General features: G+C 47.8%; 1 protein-coding gene across 1 annotated transcript in view; it reads left to right on the top strand.

The window, feature by feature from the left end:
* The window catches only part of vps35l (VPS35 endosomal protein sorting factor like), a 131988-nt gene extending 119209 nt beyond the window's left edge, over nt 1-12779 (top strand). Inside the window, 2 exon segments of the mRNA XM_038820076.1 lie at nt 8622-8768; nt 12189-12779. Of these exon segments, the coding sequence (XP_038676004.1) occupies nt 8622-8768; nt 12189-12287 (246 nt within the window). The 3' untranslated portion in view covers nt 12288-12779.
* Nucleotides 12780-15877: the final 3098 nt, after the last annotated feature.

Below are 15877 nucleotides of genomic sequence, written 5' to 3'. Positions count from 1 at the left end.
CATTTGCCTGCTTGTGTTGAAGGAAGGGGTATGGGGCATGAGATAGAGACGATGGTGCACAGAGTAAATTATCTCTAATGAGCAGATGGAAAATCTCACAAGGACTGAATGGAGACAAGTTACAGCTGCTAGTTTCATATCCAAGCTGCTCAAGCACCGACAGACTCTTCCCCTCTTGGTTAGATTATTAAACTTTTGCTGCATTCAAGTACTTTATGGCCAGGTGCTGCTGACCATAATACACAGTGCCATCTGCTGCCATGCTCTTTCGCCTTGGGCACCTTATGTTTGCGGTGTGGTAAACTGATGCCCTCTCCTATGATCTGTTCCCTGCAGTTGTTCTCAATATGTGGGAATCTTACTTTTGGCAGTAATGTTGTAGACATCGAGGAACTAGGCAGCTCACTGCTGCAGTAACAAAAAATGTCACACACATGCACGTTTGAGCTGAACTATTTCTGAACCAAAAAGACAAGCGTAATTCACAAGTTTGTTTGCGCAATCCATAACATTTTCACAGCAAGGGATGCATACTTAATGTGGCTAAACATTTGAGGGTATTAGATAACAACTAGGAGCAGGATTAGGCCATTCAGCCCCTCGAGTCCGCATTCAATACAATCATGGCTGATCTCAATACCACCACCCTGCCCATTCTCCATAACCCTTCAACCCATTACTAATTAAAAATCTGCCCATCTCCTCAAATTTATTCAATGTCCCGGCATCCACCGCACTCCAGATTCACAACCCTTTGAGAGAAGTAATTTCTTCTCATCTCTGTTTTAAATCTGCTACCTCATTCTAAAACTATGACCTCTCGTTCTAGATTGTCCCACAAGAGGAAGCAACTGCTCTATTTTGTCAATATCTTTTATCATCTTGTACACCTCAATTAGATCTCCTCTCATTCTTCTGAACTCTAGAGAGTATCGGCCTAAATTGCTCATCTCTCTTCATATGACAGACCCCTCATCTCTGGAAGCCATCTAGTTAACCTCCTCTAAATTGCCTCCAATGTCACTGCATCTTTCCTCAAATAAGGAGACCAAAACTGTGCCCAATACTCCAGGTGCACTGCGGTCTCCCAATGCCTTATACAGTTGCAACAACACTTCCCTACTTTTGTAGACTTCCTTCAGTTATAAATGCCAAAATTCCATTTCTCTGTTTTATTACCTGCTGTAGCTGCATACTAGCACCAAAGCACTTTAAAGCCTCTCCTCACTTAGATAATAAGTTGACTTTTCATTTTTCCAATCAAAGCGGATAACTTCACACTTATCCACGTTAAACTCCATCTGCCACATTTTGGCCCACTCTCCCAACCTATCCAGAACCATTTGTAAGGTTCTTATTTCTCATTGCAACTTACTGGCCCACCTATTTTAGTGTCATATGCAAATTTGGCTAAAGAACCTTCCATCCCTGTATCCAAGTCATTAATATAGATTGTAAATAGCTATCTTGTAAATAGCACAGGACCGAGGACCTGTGGCATCCCACTAGTTACATCTTGCCATCCAGAAAAAGAGCCATTTATCCTGACTCTCTGTCTCCTGTCCGTCAGCCAGTCTGGAATATAGTCAGTAAGGCTGTTAAAGAAAGTCCGAGCAGAGATCAGAAGAATTTACTGAAAGGTCACATCACCAATATTGCAGAGTAGCCAATCCTCCGAAGAGAAATATTCCGCAAATCAAGATTTTGGGGATAAAACTGGGAAATGTGCTCCATACTGTTACACCCAAAATGGCACTTGAACAAACAACTATTGCATTGCATCGAGAATCATTGCATCGAGACCAGTTCAGAGGCATTTAACCATCTATTTCTTTGATTCATGAGCTGTTCAAATATCCTCAAGCCTATCCCCACTTTCTACCATCTGTGCAGGTCTGTGGGGCTTAGGGAATGTATGTGACATATTAATACCCATTTTGTAAAAGTTCGGGTAGCCAGGTCAATAAACTTGCTCGTTCTTGGATTTAAACTCAAAACATGCCTGATTAATCTGCAAGTGTACATAGTGGGACTCCTGCAGTATTGGTAAAGCAAGTCCTCACTAAAATTGTCTACAAAATTATGAGAGGTATGGACAGGGTGGATAGCAACAAGCTTTTTCCAAGAGTGGGGATGTCAATTACAAGGGGTCACGATTTCAAGGTGAGAGGGGGAAAGTTTAAGGGAGATGTGCGTGGAAAGTTCTTTACGCAGAGGGTGGTGGGTGCCTGGAATGCTTTGCCAGCGGAGGTGGTAGAGGCGGGCACAATAGCATCATTTAAGATGTATCTAGACAGATATAATGGGCAGGGAGCAGAGGGATACAGATCCTTAGAAAATAGGTGACAGTTTTAGATAGCAGGCTTGGAGGGCCGAAGGGCCTGTTCCTGTGGTGTAATTTTCTTTGTTTTTTGTTCTTTAAAATCATTACAAATCCCTGTTACAGCCAGACCTGGAGTGGTAAATTAGGGGAGTTGATGTTTACCCCTCCAAGTGGTTGTAACAATATTCATTTTCCAACAATAAGGGCTTTATTGTGTTAACTGTTTATAGAAACCAATTCAAATGTGACATTTTTACCTCGATTATTCTTTCAATGGAAAGAAAACTATAGAATTTCTTTTGCAGTGAAGCGGACTAAATCCAGCGACGGTGACACAGTCTGAAGTGAGTCTTGCTCCAGATTTCTTTGTGAATTTGATGGCACAGACCACCCTCTGTCTCATGGCTTCATCTGAACTCTGACTTTTTAAAAATGTATTGGTGAAACGTTTTTAAAAAAATCTCCTCAGGATTTGGTTGTTTGCTTGTATATATATATATATATATAGTGTAGAATATCGATGACAGTGCTATTTCAGTGACAGGTAGCCTATTATTTTTTAATTAATTTTCTTTCCTATTGTGCTTTTTAAAGAAATCTATAAATAAAGCAATGAAACATGCCAGCCAATGTGGAGAACTAAAGTAGGGCTGAGTAAAACAGCCCAAAAGGTGCTGGTTACATCCTTTGGGATTTTGCTGGGGGAGAGAGAACATCAATTGGGACAATGGTTATTGAATTGCGATACTAGTGTTGGCTGGGGTCTGAAGTTGGGCAATCCGTAAACATTAGAGATCCATGGGAGGAAAGCCAAGGGAATGTGCTCTTCACTGGTGAATAAATATGGTCATAACAAGCTTGAAGATAATTCAAGTTTCCTATTCTACCATGTTCTATATGTGTGCGGAAACAACTGATTATAATATCTTGTGGTTTTGTAGGAAAAAGGTGTCCAGCAACACCTGAGCTATATTCCAAACTGGGGCTGCTTTATTTTCCAAAAAATAAGCATTGCAGGCAGATCAATATGTGTCAATGTGAGTCAGTAATGCTGAGCTCTCTGGAAATAGGATGACATTTCATACTCTGATGCAAACAATGGACTTTCACACTCCTATTAACGTCAAGCTTTGTAAGAGCTGTGGAGATTGATACTAGAATCATTAATGAGGTAATATAGAAAACAGAAAACCCTTGGGGACAGCTGTAGGTTTCAAATTGAATGATGTTGTCTTCATGGTGTCAATAAGATTGAAGAAGATCTCTGAAGTAAAGGCAAAATCTATTTGGCTGCTGCTTGTATTAGCCATCGCGCTTCTGATTTGGACCCTCTGCATCAGGATACGTTTCCCCCCCTATTCCTCTGATGTCTTCTCTCTTGCATCTCGTCCCTTTTGTCTCAAAAGAAACCCTTTTCCTACTACCTTTCCTTCTCAATTCTGTCCAGCAATGGTTTCTCTTCCCAATAGAATCCATTTACCTTGGCCTTCACTTTCTCCTCATCTACATGGTACTCTTTCCACTTTCTGTTTTCAGTCTGCTTGTCTGACATCTAGTCTTTGATAAGCCATGGTTTTGTCCAACTAGACACCGGAATGAAGAAGACTGTATGGAGTGAGGCGATTCAAAGAGATGACTCCCCAGCACCAGTGAAGTGATATTTATCCAAGTCTGGATTGTGTGTAACATCGATTGGAACCTGGAGGTGATGTTTCTCTCTAGCAACTACTGCTCTTGTCCTTGTAGATAGTGGCAGTTGTGGATTTGGAAAGTGCTGTTGAAGAAGCCTTGATGAGTTGCTGCAGGAGATCCAGTAAGCAGTACATTGCAGCCTGGTGCTGGGTACACTGCATTGTTTCAGATGATGTTGAGCTTCTTGTTACAGTTGCACCTATGCATGGAAATAGACATCATTATGTTCCATTCCTGACTGTGACTTGCAGCTAGTTCATTTTCTGCAGAGCATCCTGACTAATATCTGACGTGCTCCAATACCTCAGCCTTGTGTCTGGGCCAATTGAACATCTGGTTCAGAGATGGTCACCAGGATGTTGATGGGTAGCGGATTCGGTGTTGGTGATGCCATTTAATAACCAGGAGAAGGGGTTGGAGACTCTCTTGTTGGACATGATTGCTACCTGGACTTATGCATCCTAGAGCAGAAGATTAATCTCCTGGGCCATTACTGCTGGCAAGCTGGGAGATACATCCACAGCTTGTGAGAAACTTGCTTGCACAAAGGTTGAAAATCCAATCTCCTGCCCCCACCATTATATGTGAGTCCTGCCTCCCAGCACTGGGCTACACAAGCTGCTGTTTCTGCTTCCCACCATTCATTCACTCCCTGCCCTTTCCTATTGCTGCGTCCCCTCAATCACAGCTTCGTCAGCAGTGCAGTCCACCAAACTTCACCTGTGTTATCATGGAGTAAATAACATTTATAAAATGCAGTTAATGCCATCTCCTGTTGGTACCAAAGCAGTTGTTTAAAAAAGAAAAATTGACTCAACTGAACTGGACCAGCTGTATAAATACTGTAAATTATTGTAAATACTGTAAATTATTGTAAGTACTGTAAATTATTATAAATATTGTAGCTACAAGGGCAGGTCGGGGCGGGAATCCCACGGCGAGTAACTCACCGCCTGATTCCTCAAAGCCAGTCCACCATCTACAAGGCACAAGTCAGGAGTGTGATGGATGCGTGCAGCTCCAGCAACACGTGAAGCTCCACACCATCCAGGACACAGCAGCCCCACTTGATTGGCACCTCATTCACCACCTTGAACGTGTGCTCCCTCCATCACCGCCACACAGTGGCAGCGGTGCGTACTGTTACGATCCCAGTTAATAATGCTGAACAGGTTAGATTCGAGAGTGAAATCTGGCTCGGTAGAACCTAACTTTGTTTTTGTTTTAGAAACCACGATGGCCAGTTACTGAACACGTTCACAAGAGTTTACCAGTATACTGTTAATACAATGAATAAAATATTTATTTAACAAAAATGTTACACTAGACAAATGAAATGGAAAGATTTCAATACAGATATCAAAAAATTATTGAAACTCACTATTCTTTTATCCCAGCAGACACCAAACCCCCAGTGAAGATTTACCAGTGTCTCAACACCAGTTTTGTTTGCATGGGTTAGCTCAGTTTCCAACCGTTTTCTTTTGCCAGACTTCCCGACTTCTCAGCATTCACAGCCTTCAGCTGGTATCTCCCCAAAAGCCACAATTTTAAATCACTATTGCTACGATTTCAGAGTAAACACATGTTCCCTAAACTCAGTTACTCAGCAGGCTTGCAGGATTTCTCCCAGACAGAATACACCTTCTGCCTGCACTCTCTGCAACATACTGACTGCCCTTGTGTGTTTCCCCGTCTCTCTCTGTGTCTCTGGACCCTTTTTAAAATTAATTCAAGGGATGTGGGCGTTGTTGGCCAGGCCAGCATTCATTGAACATCCCTCATTGCCCTTGAGAAGGTGGGGGTGAGCTACCCCCTTGAACTGCTGCAGTTCATGTGGTGTAGGTATATCCACAGTGCTGTTATAGAGGGAATTCCCAGATTTTGACCCAGTAATGGTGAAGGAATGGTGATATATTTCCAAGTCAGGATCACAAATGGCATTGAAAGGAAATTCCAGGTGGTGGTGTTCCCAGGTATCTGCTGCCCTTGTCCTTCTAGATGGTAGTAGGTTTGGAAGGTTCTGCATAAGGAGTTCCTGCAGGTGGTACACACGGCTGCCACTGTGCATCCGTGGTGGAGGGAATGAATGTTTGTCGAGGGCGGAGAACAATCAAGCGGGGCTGCTTTGTCCTGGATGGTGTTGAGCTTCTTGAGTGCTGTTGGAGCTGCACTCATCCAGGCAAGTGGAGAGTATTCCATCCCACTCCTGACTTGTAGATTGTGGACAGGCTTTGGGGAGTCAGGAGATGAGTTACTCACTGCAGGATTCCCAGCCTCTGACCTGCTCTTGCAGCCACAGTATTAATATAGCTAGTCCACTTGTGTTTATGCTCAATGGTATCCCCAGGATGGTGATAGTTGGGCAATTCCGTGATTATAATGCCATTGAAGTGATGGATAGATTCTCTCTTGGAGGAGATGGTCATTGCCTGGCACTTGTGTCTCAAATGCAACTTGCCATTGGTCAGCCCAAGCCTGGATATTGTCCAGGTCTTGCTGCATTTGAACGTGGACTGCTTCATTATCTGAGTCGCCGCAAATTGTGCAGAATATCCACACCTCTTACATTTTGCTACAGTAAGAAGTCTTACAACACCAGGTTAAAGTCCAACAGGTTTGATTCAAACACGAGCTTTCGGAGCGCAGCTCCTTCCTCAGGTGAACTACATTTTGCTAGGCAGTAGCACATTTTTTTCTACTCTGTTTATTATTAATTTCACTAAATGATTAACCCATCTCTTCACTCCAAGAGTGTAAAACCTCATTAAAATTCCATGTATACATTTCACGGGCCGGACTTCCTGGCATCCAGCTCACAGAAACCTCAATGAAACTAAACACGGCTTTCACTTTTCTTTTTTTAAAATTTAGAGTACCCAATAAATCTTTTTCAATTAAGGGGCAATTTAGCGTGGCCAATCCACCTAACCTGCACATCTTTGGGTTGTGGGGGCGAAACCCAGGCAAACATGGGGAGAATGTGCAAACTCCACATGGACAGTGACCCAGAGCCGGGATCGAACCTGGGACCTCGGCGCCGTGAGGCGGCAGTGCTAACCCACTGCGCCACCGTGCTGCCCTGATTTCACTTTTCTTAACACTCAAATACAAAATATAAATTGAACTTAAAGCTACACATTGTTCCTAACAGGACATCAGCAACTCACCAAACCTTTAACAGGAGACAGAGAGTAGTGGTGGAAGGGCGTGTCTCAAAATGGAGAAGGGTGACTAGTGATGTTCCACAGGGATCCGTGCTCGGACCACTGTTGTTTGTGATATACATAAATGACCTGGAGGAAGGTATAGGTGGTCTGATTAGCAAGTTTGCAGATGATACTAAGATTGGTGGAGTTTCAGATAGCGAGGAGGACTGTCCGAGAATACAGCAAAATATAGATAGATTGGAGAGTTGGGTAGACAAATGGCAGATGGAGTTCAATCCAGGCAAATGCGAGGTGATGCATCTTGGAAGATCTAACTCAAGGGCGGACTATACGGTCAATGGAAAAGTCCTGGGGAAAATTGATGTACAGAGAGATCTGGGAGTTCAGGTCCATTGTACCCTGACGGTGGCTGCGCAGGTCGATAGAGTGGTCAAGAAGGCATACAGCATGCTTGCCTTCATCGGACGGGGTATTGAGTACAAGAGTTGGCAGGTCATGTTACAGTTGTATAGGACTTTGGTTCGGCCACATTTGGAATACTGCGTGCAGTTCTGGTCGCCACATTACCAGAAGGATGTGGATGCTTTAGAGAGGGTGCAGAGGAGGTTCACCAGGATGTTGCCTGGCATGGAGGGTGCTAACTATGAAGAAAGCTGAGTAGATTAGGATTGTTTTCGTTGGAAAGATGGAGGTTGAGGAGGGACCTAATTGAGGTCTACAAAATTGAGAGGGATGGACAGGGTAGATAGCAACAAGCTTTTTCCAAGAGTGGGGGTGTCAATTACAAGGGGTCACGATTTCAAGGTGACAGGGGGAAAGTTTAAGGGAGATTTGCGTGGAAAGTTTTTTACGCAGAGGATGGTGGGTGCCTGGAACGCTTTACCAGCGGAGGTGGTAGAGGCGGGCACGATAGCATCATTTAAGAGGCATCTAGACAGATATATGAACGGGCGGGGAGCAGAGGGAAGTAGATCCTTGGAAAATAGACGACAGGTTTAGATAAAGGATCTGGATTGGCGCAGGCTGGGAGGGCCGAAGGGCCTGTTCCTGTGCTGTAATTTTCTTTGCAGCAAGTGAATAGAAACACCACCTCCTGCACCTTCCCCCTCCAAGACGCAAGTCATCCTGATTTGAAACTGTCAATCGTTTGCTCGTTGTCACTGGCTCAAAATATTGACGCTCCCTTCTTAACAGCACTGTGGGTGTACTTACTCAGCGTGGACTGCAGAGGTTAAAGACCTCTCGAGCACCTTCTCGAGCAATTCGGGATGGGAAACATCACATTCAGAGAACAAATATATAAAAAGTATCATTTTTTTAAATGTTTGATATCTGGACCTAAACAATATACAGGATCATGGCAGATGTCTGGTATTAAGATTATTTGTTTTCATTATATAATATGAAATACGTTTTCTGCCTTTTCTATTTTACAGACTTTGAAGCGACAGAGTGCCTTGGCTTTATCTTTGTTTAACAGTATTGTTACCCATGGAAACCTGCAGAACAATAAACTTAACCAGCTAACGGTAAATTTATGGAATCTCGCCCAAAAACATGGGTTTGCTGACACCAAAACCATGGTAAGGACAGAGTACGAGAGCGGTGGTGCATCATTGTTGTCATTTTAGAACATGCTTGACTCACAGAATTGTTACTATGCAGAAAGATGCCATTTGGCCCATTGTGTCTGCAGCAACTCTCCAAATGGGCAATTCACCTGATGCCACTCTCTCACCTTCTCCTCGTAACCCTGGACATTCGTCTTTTTCAGATAACAATCTAATTCCCATTTAAATTTTTCAATTGAACCTGCTTTCACCACACTCTCAGACAGAATGTTCCAGATCCTGACCACTCACTGTGTGAAGAGGTCTTCTTCGTGTCACTTTTTTTGCTTCTTTTGTAAATTTATGCCCTCTTGTTTCCAATCCTTTCATGATCGGTAACAGTTGTTCAGACCCGTCATGATTTTGAACATCTCTATCAAATCTCCCCTCCGCCACCTTCTCTCTGAGGAAAACAGCCCCAACGTCTCCATTCGATCCTCCTGAGGTTCCTCAGTAGGGATAATCCGTGTAATTACAGGCTGGTGAGCTTGACGTCAGTGGTGGGGAAGCTGTTGGAGAAGATACTGAGGGACGAGATTTATTCACATTTGGAAGCAAATGGACTTGTTAGTGACGGGCAACACGGTTTTGTGCTGGAACGTCATGACTTACCAACTTGATAATTTTTTTGAGGAGGTCCCCAATCCCATACGTCTTTACCTTTCATACCAGTCTGCTATGAGGGACCTTGTCAAATGCTTTACTAAAGTCCATGTAGAATGAAATGAAATATGAAAATCGCTTATTGTCACGAGTAGGCTTCAATGAAGTTACTGTGAAAAGCCCCTAGTCGCCACATTCCGGCGCCTGTCCGGGGAGGCTGGTACGGGAATCGAACCGTGCTGCTGGCCTGCTTTAAAAGCCAGCGATTTAGCCGAGTGAGCTAAACCAGCCCCTGGTCTCGAGGATGTTGGCTATGGGAGAGGTTGAATAAACTAGGATTGTTTTCACAAGAAAAGACGGAGCCTCAGGCTGATAGAGGTCTACAGAATTCTGAGAAGCATAGACAGGGTGGATAGTCAGAGGCTTTTTCCCAGGTGGAAGTGTCAATTACAAGGGGGAAAGTTTAGGGGAGATATGCGGGGTAGATTTTTCACGCAGAGGGTGGTGGGTGCCTGGAGCACGTTGCCAGTGGAGGTGGTGGAGGCTGGCACGATACCAATGTTTAATATGTATCTAGATAGACACATGAACGGGCGGGGAATGGAGGGGTACATATTGTTTGGGCAATAAGTAGCAGGTCTAAATAAGGAATCTGGATCGGCCCTGGCTTGGTGGGCAAGGGCCTGTTCCTGTGCTGGAACTTTGTTCTTTGTTCTATCTCTGGACCCTTCTCTTTGTTGCATTCTCGCCAATGTCTGCACATTATTCCTAAAGTGCAGTGCCCAGAATTAGGTGCAGGTCAGGCTGAAATAGTGTCTTACATAAACTCACATAACCACTTTGCCCTTGTACTCTATGCCCCTATTAATAAAGCCCAGGATACTGAATGTTTATTAACCACTTTGTCAGCCTGTCCTGGCACCGTCAATGGTTTTATGCATATATATACACCAGGTCCCCCTCCTCCTGCACCCCCTTCAGAGTTGGACTCAAGTCTGTTGTGTGTCTCTGTATCAAATGACTTTTGGAAGTTCCTGTACATCACATCAGCCCTGATTTTTGCCATCAAAAAATTCCCGAAAATGATTTTCCCTAAGGTTGACTAATGAGCAGGAGTGTGGTGGGGGAGGGGTCGCCGTCGTTGGAGTGTGGTTGAGTGGGTTTCGATGGTCCTGGGATGTGTGAATGGTGAGGGGAGGGGATCGATACTGGGTGAGGTGTTTCCAAGTGGATGGGGGGATTCTGGGAAGGGGGGAGGGGGTCGACCCCTTAACAAGAAACTTTTACTGTTTCTTGCAGATGTTAAGGAACATAAGCTTCAACAACTTATCAACACCACTGTCCATCCTAGGCCCTCCACCAGTCCCAATCCCTCGTATCCCATTTCTTCTAGCCCCAGTCCATATACCCTCCAACCTTCCCATCTCTTGAGGCTGAGCTTGTTATACTCAGCAAAGGACTCGGCTTTGTACCCTTCCGTCCCCACCTGCTTCCATTGGGCAGGAGATACAAAAGTCTGAGAACACATAGACTCAAAAACAGCTTCTTCCCCACTGTCACCAGACTCCTAAATGACCCTCTTATGGACTGACCTCATTAACACTCCACCCTGTATGCTTCACCCGATGCCGGTGCTTATGTAGTTACATTGTGGACCTTGTGTTGCCCTAGTATGTATTTTCTTTTATTTTATTTTCTTCCCATGTACTTAATGATCTGTTGAGCTGCTCACAGAAAAATACTCTTCACTGTACCTCGGTACACGTGACAATAAACAAATCCCATCCAATCCTAAATAAATCCAATCCACCTCAATGAACTCCCGGCTCGACATGTTGAACTCTTCTTTCGTCGCCTTCGTTTCCGTGCCCACATCTTTGGGCAAGAATCCTCCCCCCGTTCCACTGAGCCTTTCCTGTGCCTCCAGCATTCTGCCTCCAAGTGGAACCCCCCACCCCCGGACAGTTACCTACCCTTGATTGAGAACTATCAACGGGACATTGGCCGACTTAATTTTTCTGCCTCCCCCCCCCCCCCTCTCCTTCCAAACTTTCTGCTCTTCACTCTGTCAGGTCTAACCCCGACAAACCCCGTCATCAAACCTGCCGACAGAGAGGGTGCTGTTGTCATCTGGCGCACTGACCTCTACCTCGCAGAAGCTGAGCGTCAACTCTCAGATACTTCCTTCTACCTCCCCCGAACCATGACCAGACCACTGAACATCAAGCCATTATCTCCAACACCGTTAGCTCTTTTCTCTCCCTACAGATGCTGTCAGACCTGCTGAGATTTTCCAGGATTTTCTATTTTGCTTTCAGATTCCAGCATCCGTAGTAATTTGTTTTTATCCTGTCGGGCAGCACGGGAGGACAGTGGTTAGCACTGTGGCTTCACAGCGCCAGGGATCCGGGTTCGATTCCCGGCTTGTGTAACTGTCTGTGCGGAGTCTGCATGTTCTCCCCGTGTGTGTGTGGGTTTCCTCCCACAAGTCCCGAAAGACGTCCTGTTAGATAAATTGGACATTCTGAATTCTCCCTCTGTGTACCTGAACAGGCGCCGGAATGTGGCGACTAGGGGCTCTTCACGGTCACTTCATTGCAGTGTTAATGTAAGCCTACTTGTGACAGTAAAGATTATTATTATTACTTTTCATTGTTCTTTGGAAACGTTGTGTTATGATCCAATATGATATGTGTTGTAGATACTTGTGGAAAGTTTTCAACTGACCTTCACTTTATTACCAACTGTCTGCACGCCTGCACTTCTGATCAATGTTTTATTATCCTGAAGGTGAGAACATTGGAACACATCAAACGTCAAAGTAAACAACCAAACATGAGCCATTTTACAGAGTTAACATTGAGGCTCCCGCTTCAATCCCGGACATAATACTGCCTCTTGGTGCTACTGGAAAGTACAACTGTTGTTGAGATGATGCCTGCCTTTAATATAGAAAACAAATCACCTGAAATATACATAAATTTAACACTGATTGTAAGCGACTAACCTTTCTTGTCTTGTAAAAAAAAATGCATGTAAGATTAGAAGGAAGAGGACTGTGCACAATCAAGGGCACCCTCACTGTACACACTCGGGCACCCTCACTGTACACACTCGAGGGGCACCCTCACTGTACACACTCGGGCACCCTCACTGTACACACTCGAGGGGCACCCTCACTGTACACACTCGAGGGGCACCCTCACTGTACACACTCGAGGGGCACCCTCACTGTACACACTCGGGCACCCTCACTGTACACACTTGAGGGGCACCCTCACTACACACTCGAGGGGCACCCTCACTGTACACACTCGAGGGCCACTCTCACTGTACACACTCGGCCACTCTCACTGTACACACTCGGGCACCCTCACTGTACACACTTGAGGGGCACCCTCACTGTACACACTCGAGGGGCACCCTCACTGTACACACTTGAGGGGCACCCTCACTGTACACACTCGAGGGGCACCCTCACTGTACACACTCGAGGGGCACCCTCACTGTACACACTCGGTGAACCCTCACTGTACACACTCGGGCACCCTCACTGTACACACTCGAGGGGCACCCTCACTGTACACACTCGAGGGGCACCCTCACTGTACACACTCGGGCACCCTCACTGTACACACTCGAGGGGCACCCTCACTGTACACACTCGAGGGGCACCCTCACTGTACACACTCGAGGGGCACCCTCACTGTACACACTCGGGCACCCTCACTGTACACACTCGAGGGGCACCCTCACCGTACACACTCGAGGGGCACCCTCACCGTACACACTCGAGGGGCACCCTCACCGTACACACTCGAGGGGCACCCTCACCGTACACACTCGAGGGGCACCCTCACTGTACACACTCGGTGAACCCTCACTGTACACACGAGGGGCACCCTCACTGTACACACTCGGTGAACCCTCACTGTACACACTCGAGGGGCACCCTCACTGTACACACTCGAGGGGCACCCTCACTGTACACACTCGAGGGGCACCCTCACTGTACACACTCGAGGGGCACCCTCACTGTACGCACTCGAGGGGCACCCTCACTGTACGCACTCGAGGGGCACCCTCACTGTACACACTCGAGGGGCACCCTCACTGTACACACTCGGGCACCCTCACTGTACACACTCGGGCACCCTCACTGTACACACTTGAGGGGCACCCTCACTGTACACACTCGGCCACTCTCACTGTACACACTCGGGCACCCTCACTGTACACACTCGAGGGGCACCCTCACTGTACACACTCGAGGGGCACCCTCACTGTACACACTCGAGGGGCACCCTCACTGTACACACTCGAGGGGCACCCTCACTGTACACACTCGAGGGGCACCCTCGCTGTACACACTCGAGGGCCACTCTCACTGTACACACTCGGCCACTCTCACTGTACACACTCGGGCACCCTCACTGTACACACTCGGGCACCCTCACTGTACACACTCGGGCACCCTCACTGTACACACTCGAGGGGCACCCTCACTGTACACACTCGAGGGGCAGCCTCACTGTACACACTCGAGGGGCACCCTCACTGTACACACTCGAGGGGCACCCTCACTGTACACACTCGAGGGGCACCCTCACTGTACACACTCGAGGGGCACCCTCACTGTATACACTCGAGGGGCACCCTCACTGTACACACTCGAGGGCCACTCTCACTGTACACACTCGGGCACCCTCACTGTACACACTCGAGGGGCACCCTCACTGTACACACTCGAGGGGCACCCTCACTGTACACACTCGGGCACCCTCACTGTACACACTCGAGGGGCACCCTCACTGTACACACTCGAGGGGCACCCTCACCGTACACACTCGAGGGGCACCCTCACCGTACACACTCGAGGGGCACCCTCACCGTACACACTCGAGGGGCACCCTCACCGTACACACTCGAGGGGCACCCTCACCGTACACACTCGAGGGGCAACCTCACTGTACACACTCGGTGAACCCTCACTGTACACACTCGAGGGGCACCCTCACTGTACACACTCGGTGAACCCTCACTGTACACACTCGAGGGGCACCCTCACTGTACAAACTCGAGGGGCACCCTCACTGTACACACTCGAGGGGCACCCTCACTGTACACACTCGAGGGGCACCCTCACTGTACACACTCGAGGGGCACCCTCACTGTACGCACTCGAGGGGCACCCTCACTGTACGCACTCGAGGGGCACCCTCACTGTACGCACTCGAGGGGCACCCTCACTGTACACACTCGAGGGGCACCCTCACTGTACACACTCGGGCACCCTCACTGTACACACTCGGGCACCCTCACTGTACACACTCGAGGGGCACCCTCACTGTACACACTCGGCCACTCTCACTGTACACACTCGGGCACCCTCACTGTACACACTCGAGGGGCACCCTCACTGTACACACTCGAGGGGCACCCTCACTGTACACACTCGAGGGGCACCCTCACTGTACACACTCGAGGGGCACCCTCACTGTACACACTCGAGGGGCACCCTCACTGTACACACTCGAGGGCCACTCTCACTGTACACACTCGGCCACTCTCACTGTACACACTCGGGCACCCTCACTGTACACACTCGGGCACCCTCACTGTACACACTCGGGCACCCTCACTGTACACACTCGAGGGGCACCCTCACTGTACACACTCGAGGGGCACCCTCACTGTACACACTCGAGGGGCACCCTCACTGTACACACTCGAGGGGCACCCTCACTGTACACACTCGAGGGGCACCCTCACTGTACACACTCGAGGGGCACCCTCACTGTATACACTCGAGGGGCACCCTCACTGTACACACTCGAGGGCCACTCTCACTGTACACACTCGGGCACCCTCACTGTACACACTCGAGGGGCACCCTCACTGTACACACTCGAGGGGCACCCTCACTGTACACACTCGAGGGCCACTCTCACTGTACACACTCGGGCACCCTCACTGTACACACTCGAGTGGCACCCTCACTGTACACACTCGAGGGGCACCCTCACTGTACACACTCGAGGGGCACCCTCACTGTACACACTCGAGGGGCACCCTCACTGTACACACTCGAGGGGCACCCTCACTGTACACACTCGGGCACCCTCACTGTACACACTCGGGCACCCTCACTGTACACACTCGGGCACCCTCACTGTACACACTCGAGGGGCACCCTCACTGTACACACTCGGCCACTCTCACTGTACACACTCGGGCACCCTCACTGTACACACTCGAGGGGCACCCTCACTGTACACACTCGAGGGGCACCCTCACTGTACACACTCGAGAGGCACCCTCACTGTACACACTCGAGGGCCACTCTCACTGTACACACTCGGCCACTCCCACTGTACACACTCGGGCACCCTCACTGTACACACTCGGGCACCCTCACTGTACACATTCGGGCACCCTCACTGTACACACTCGAGGGGCACCCTCACTGTACACACTCG

This window comes from Scyliorhinus canicula, chromosome 15 (genome assembly GCF_902713615.1).
Source record: "Scyliorhinus canicula chromosome 15, sScyCan1.1, whole genome shotgun sequence".
NCBI lineage: Eukaryota > Metazoa > Chordata > Chondrichthyes > Carcharhiniformes > Scyliorhinidae > Scyliorhinus > Scyliorhinus canicula.
Note: the sequence above shows the minus strand (reverse complement) of the source record. Positions and strands in the feature narration are given on the sequence as shown.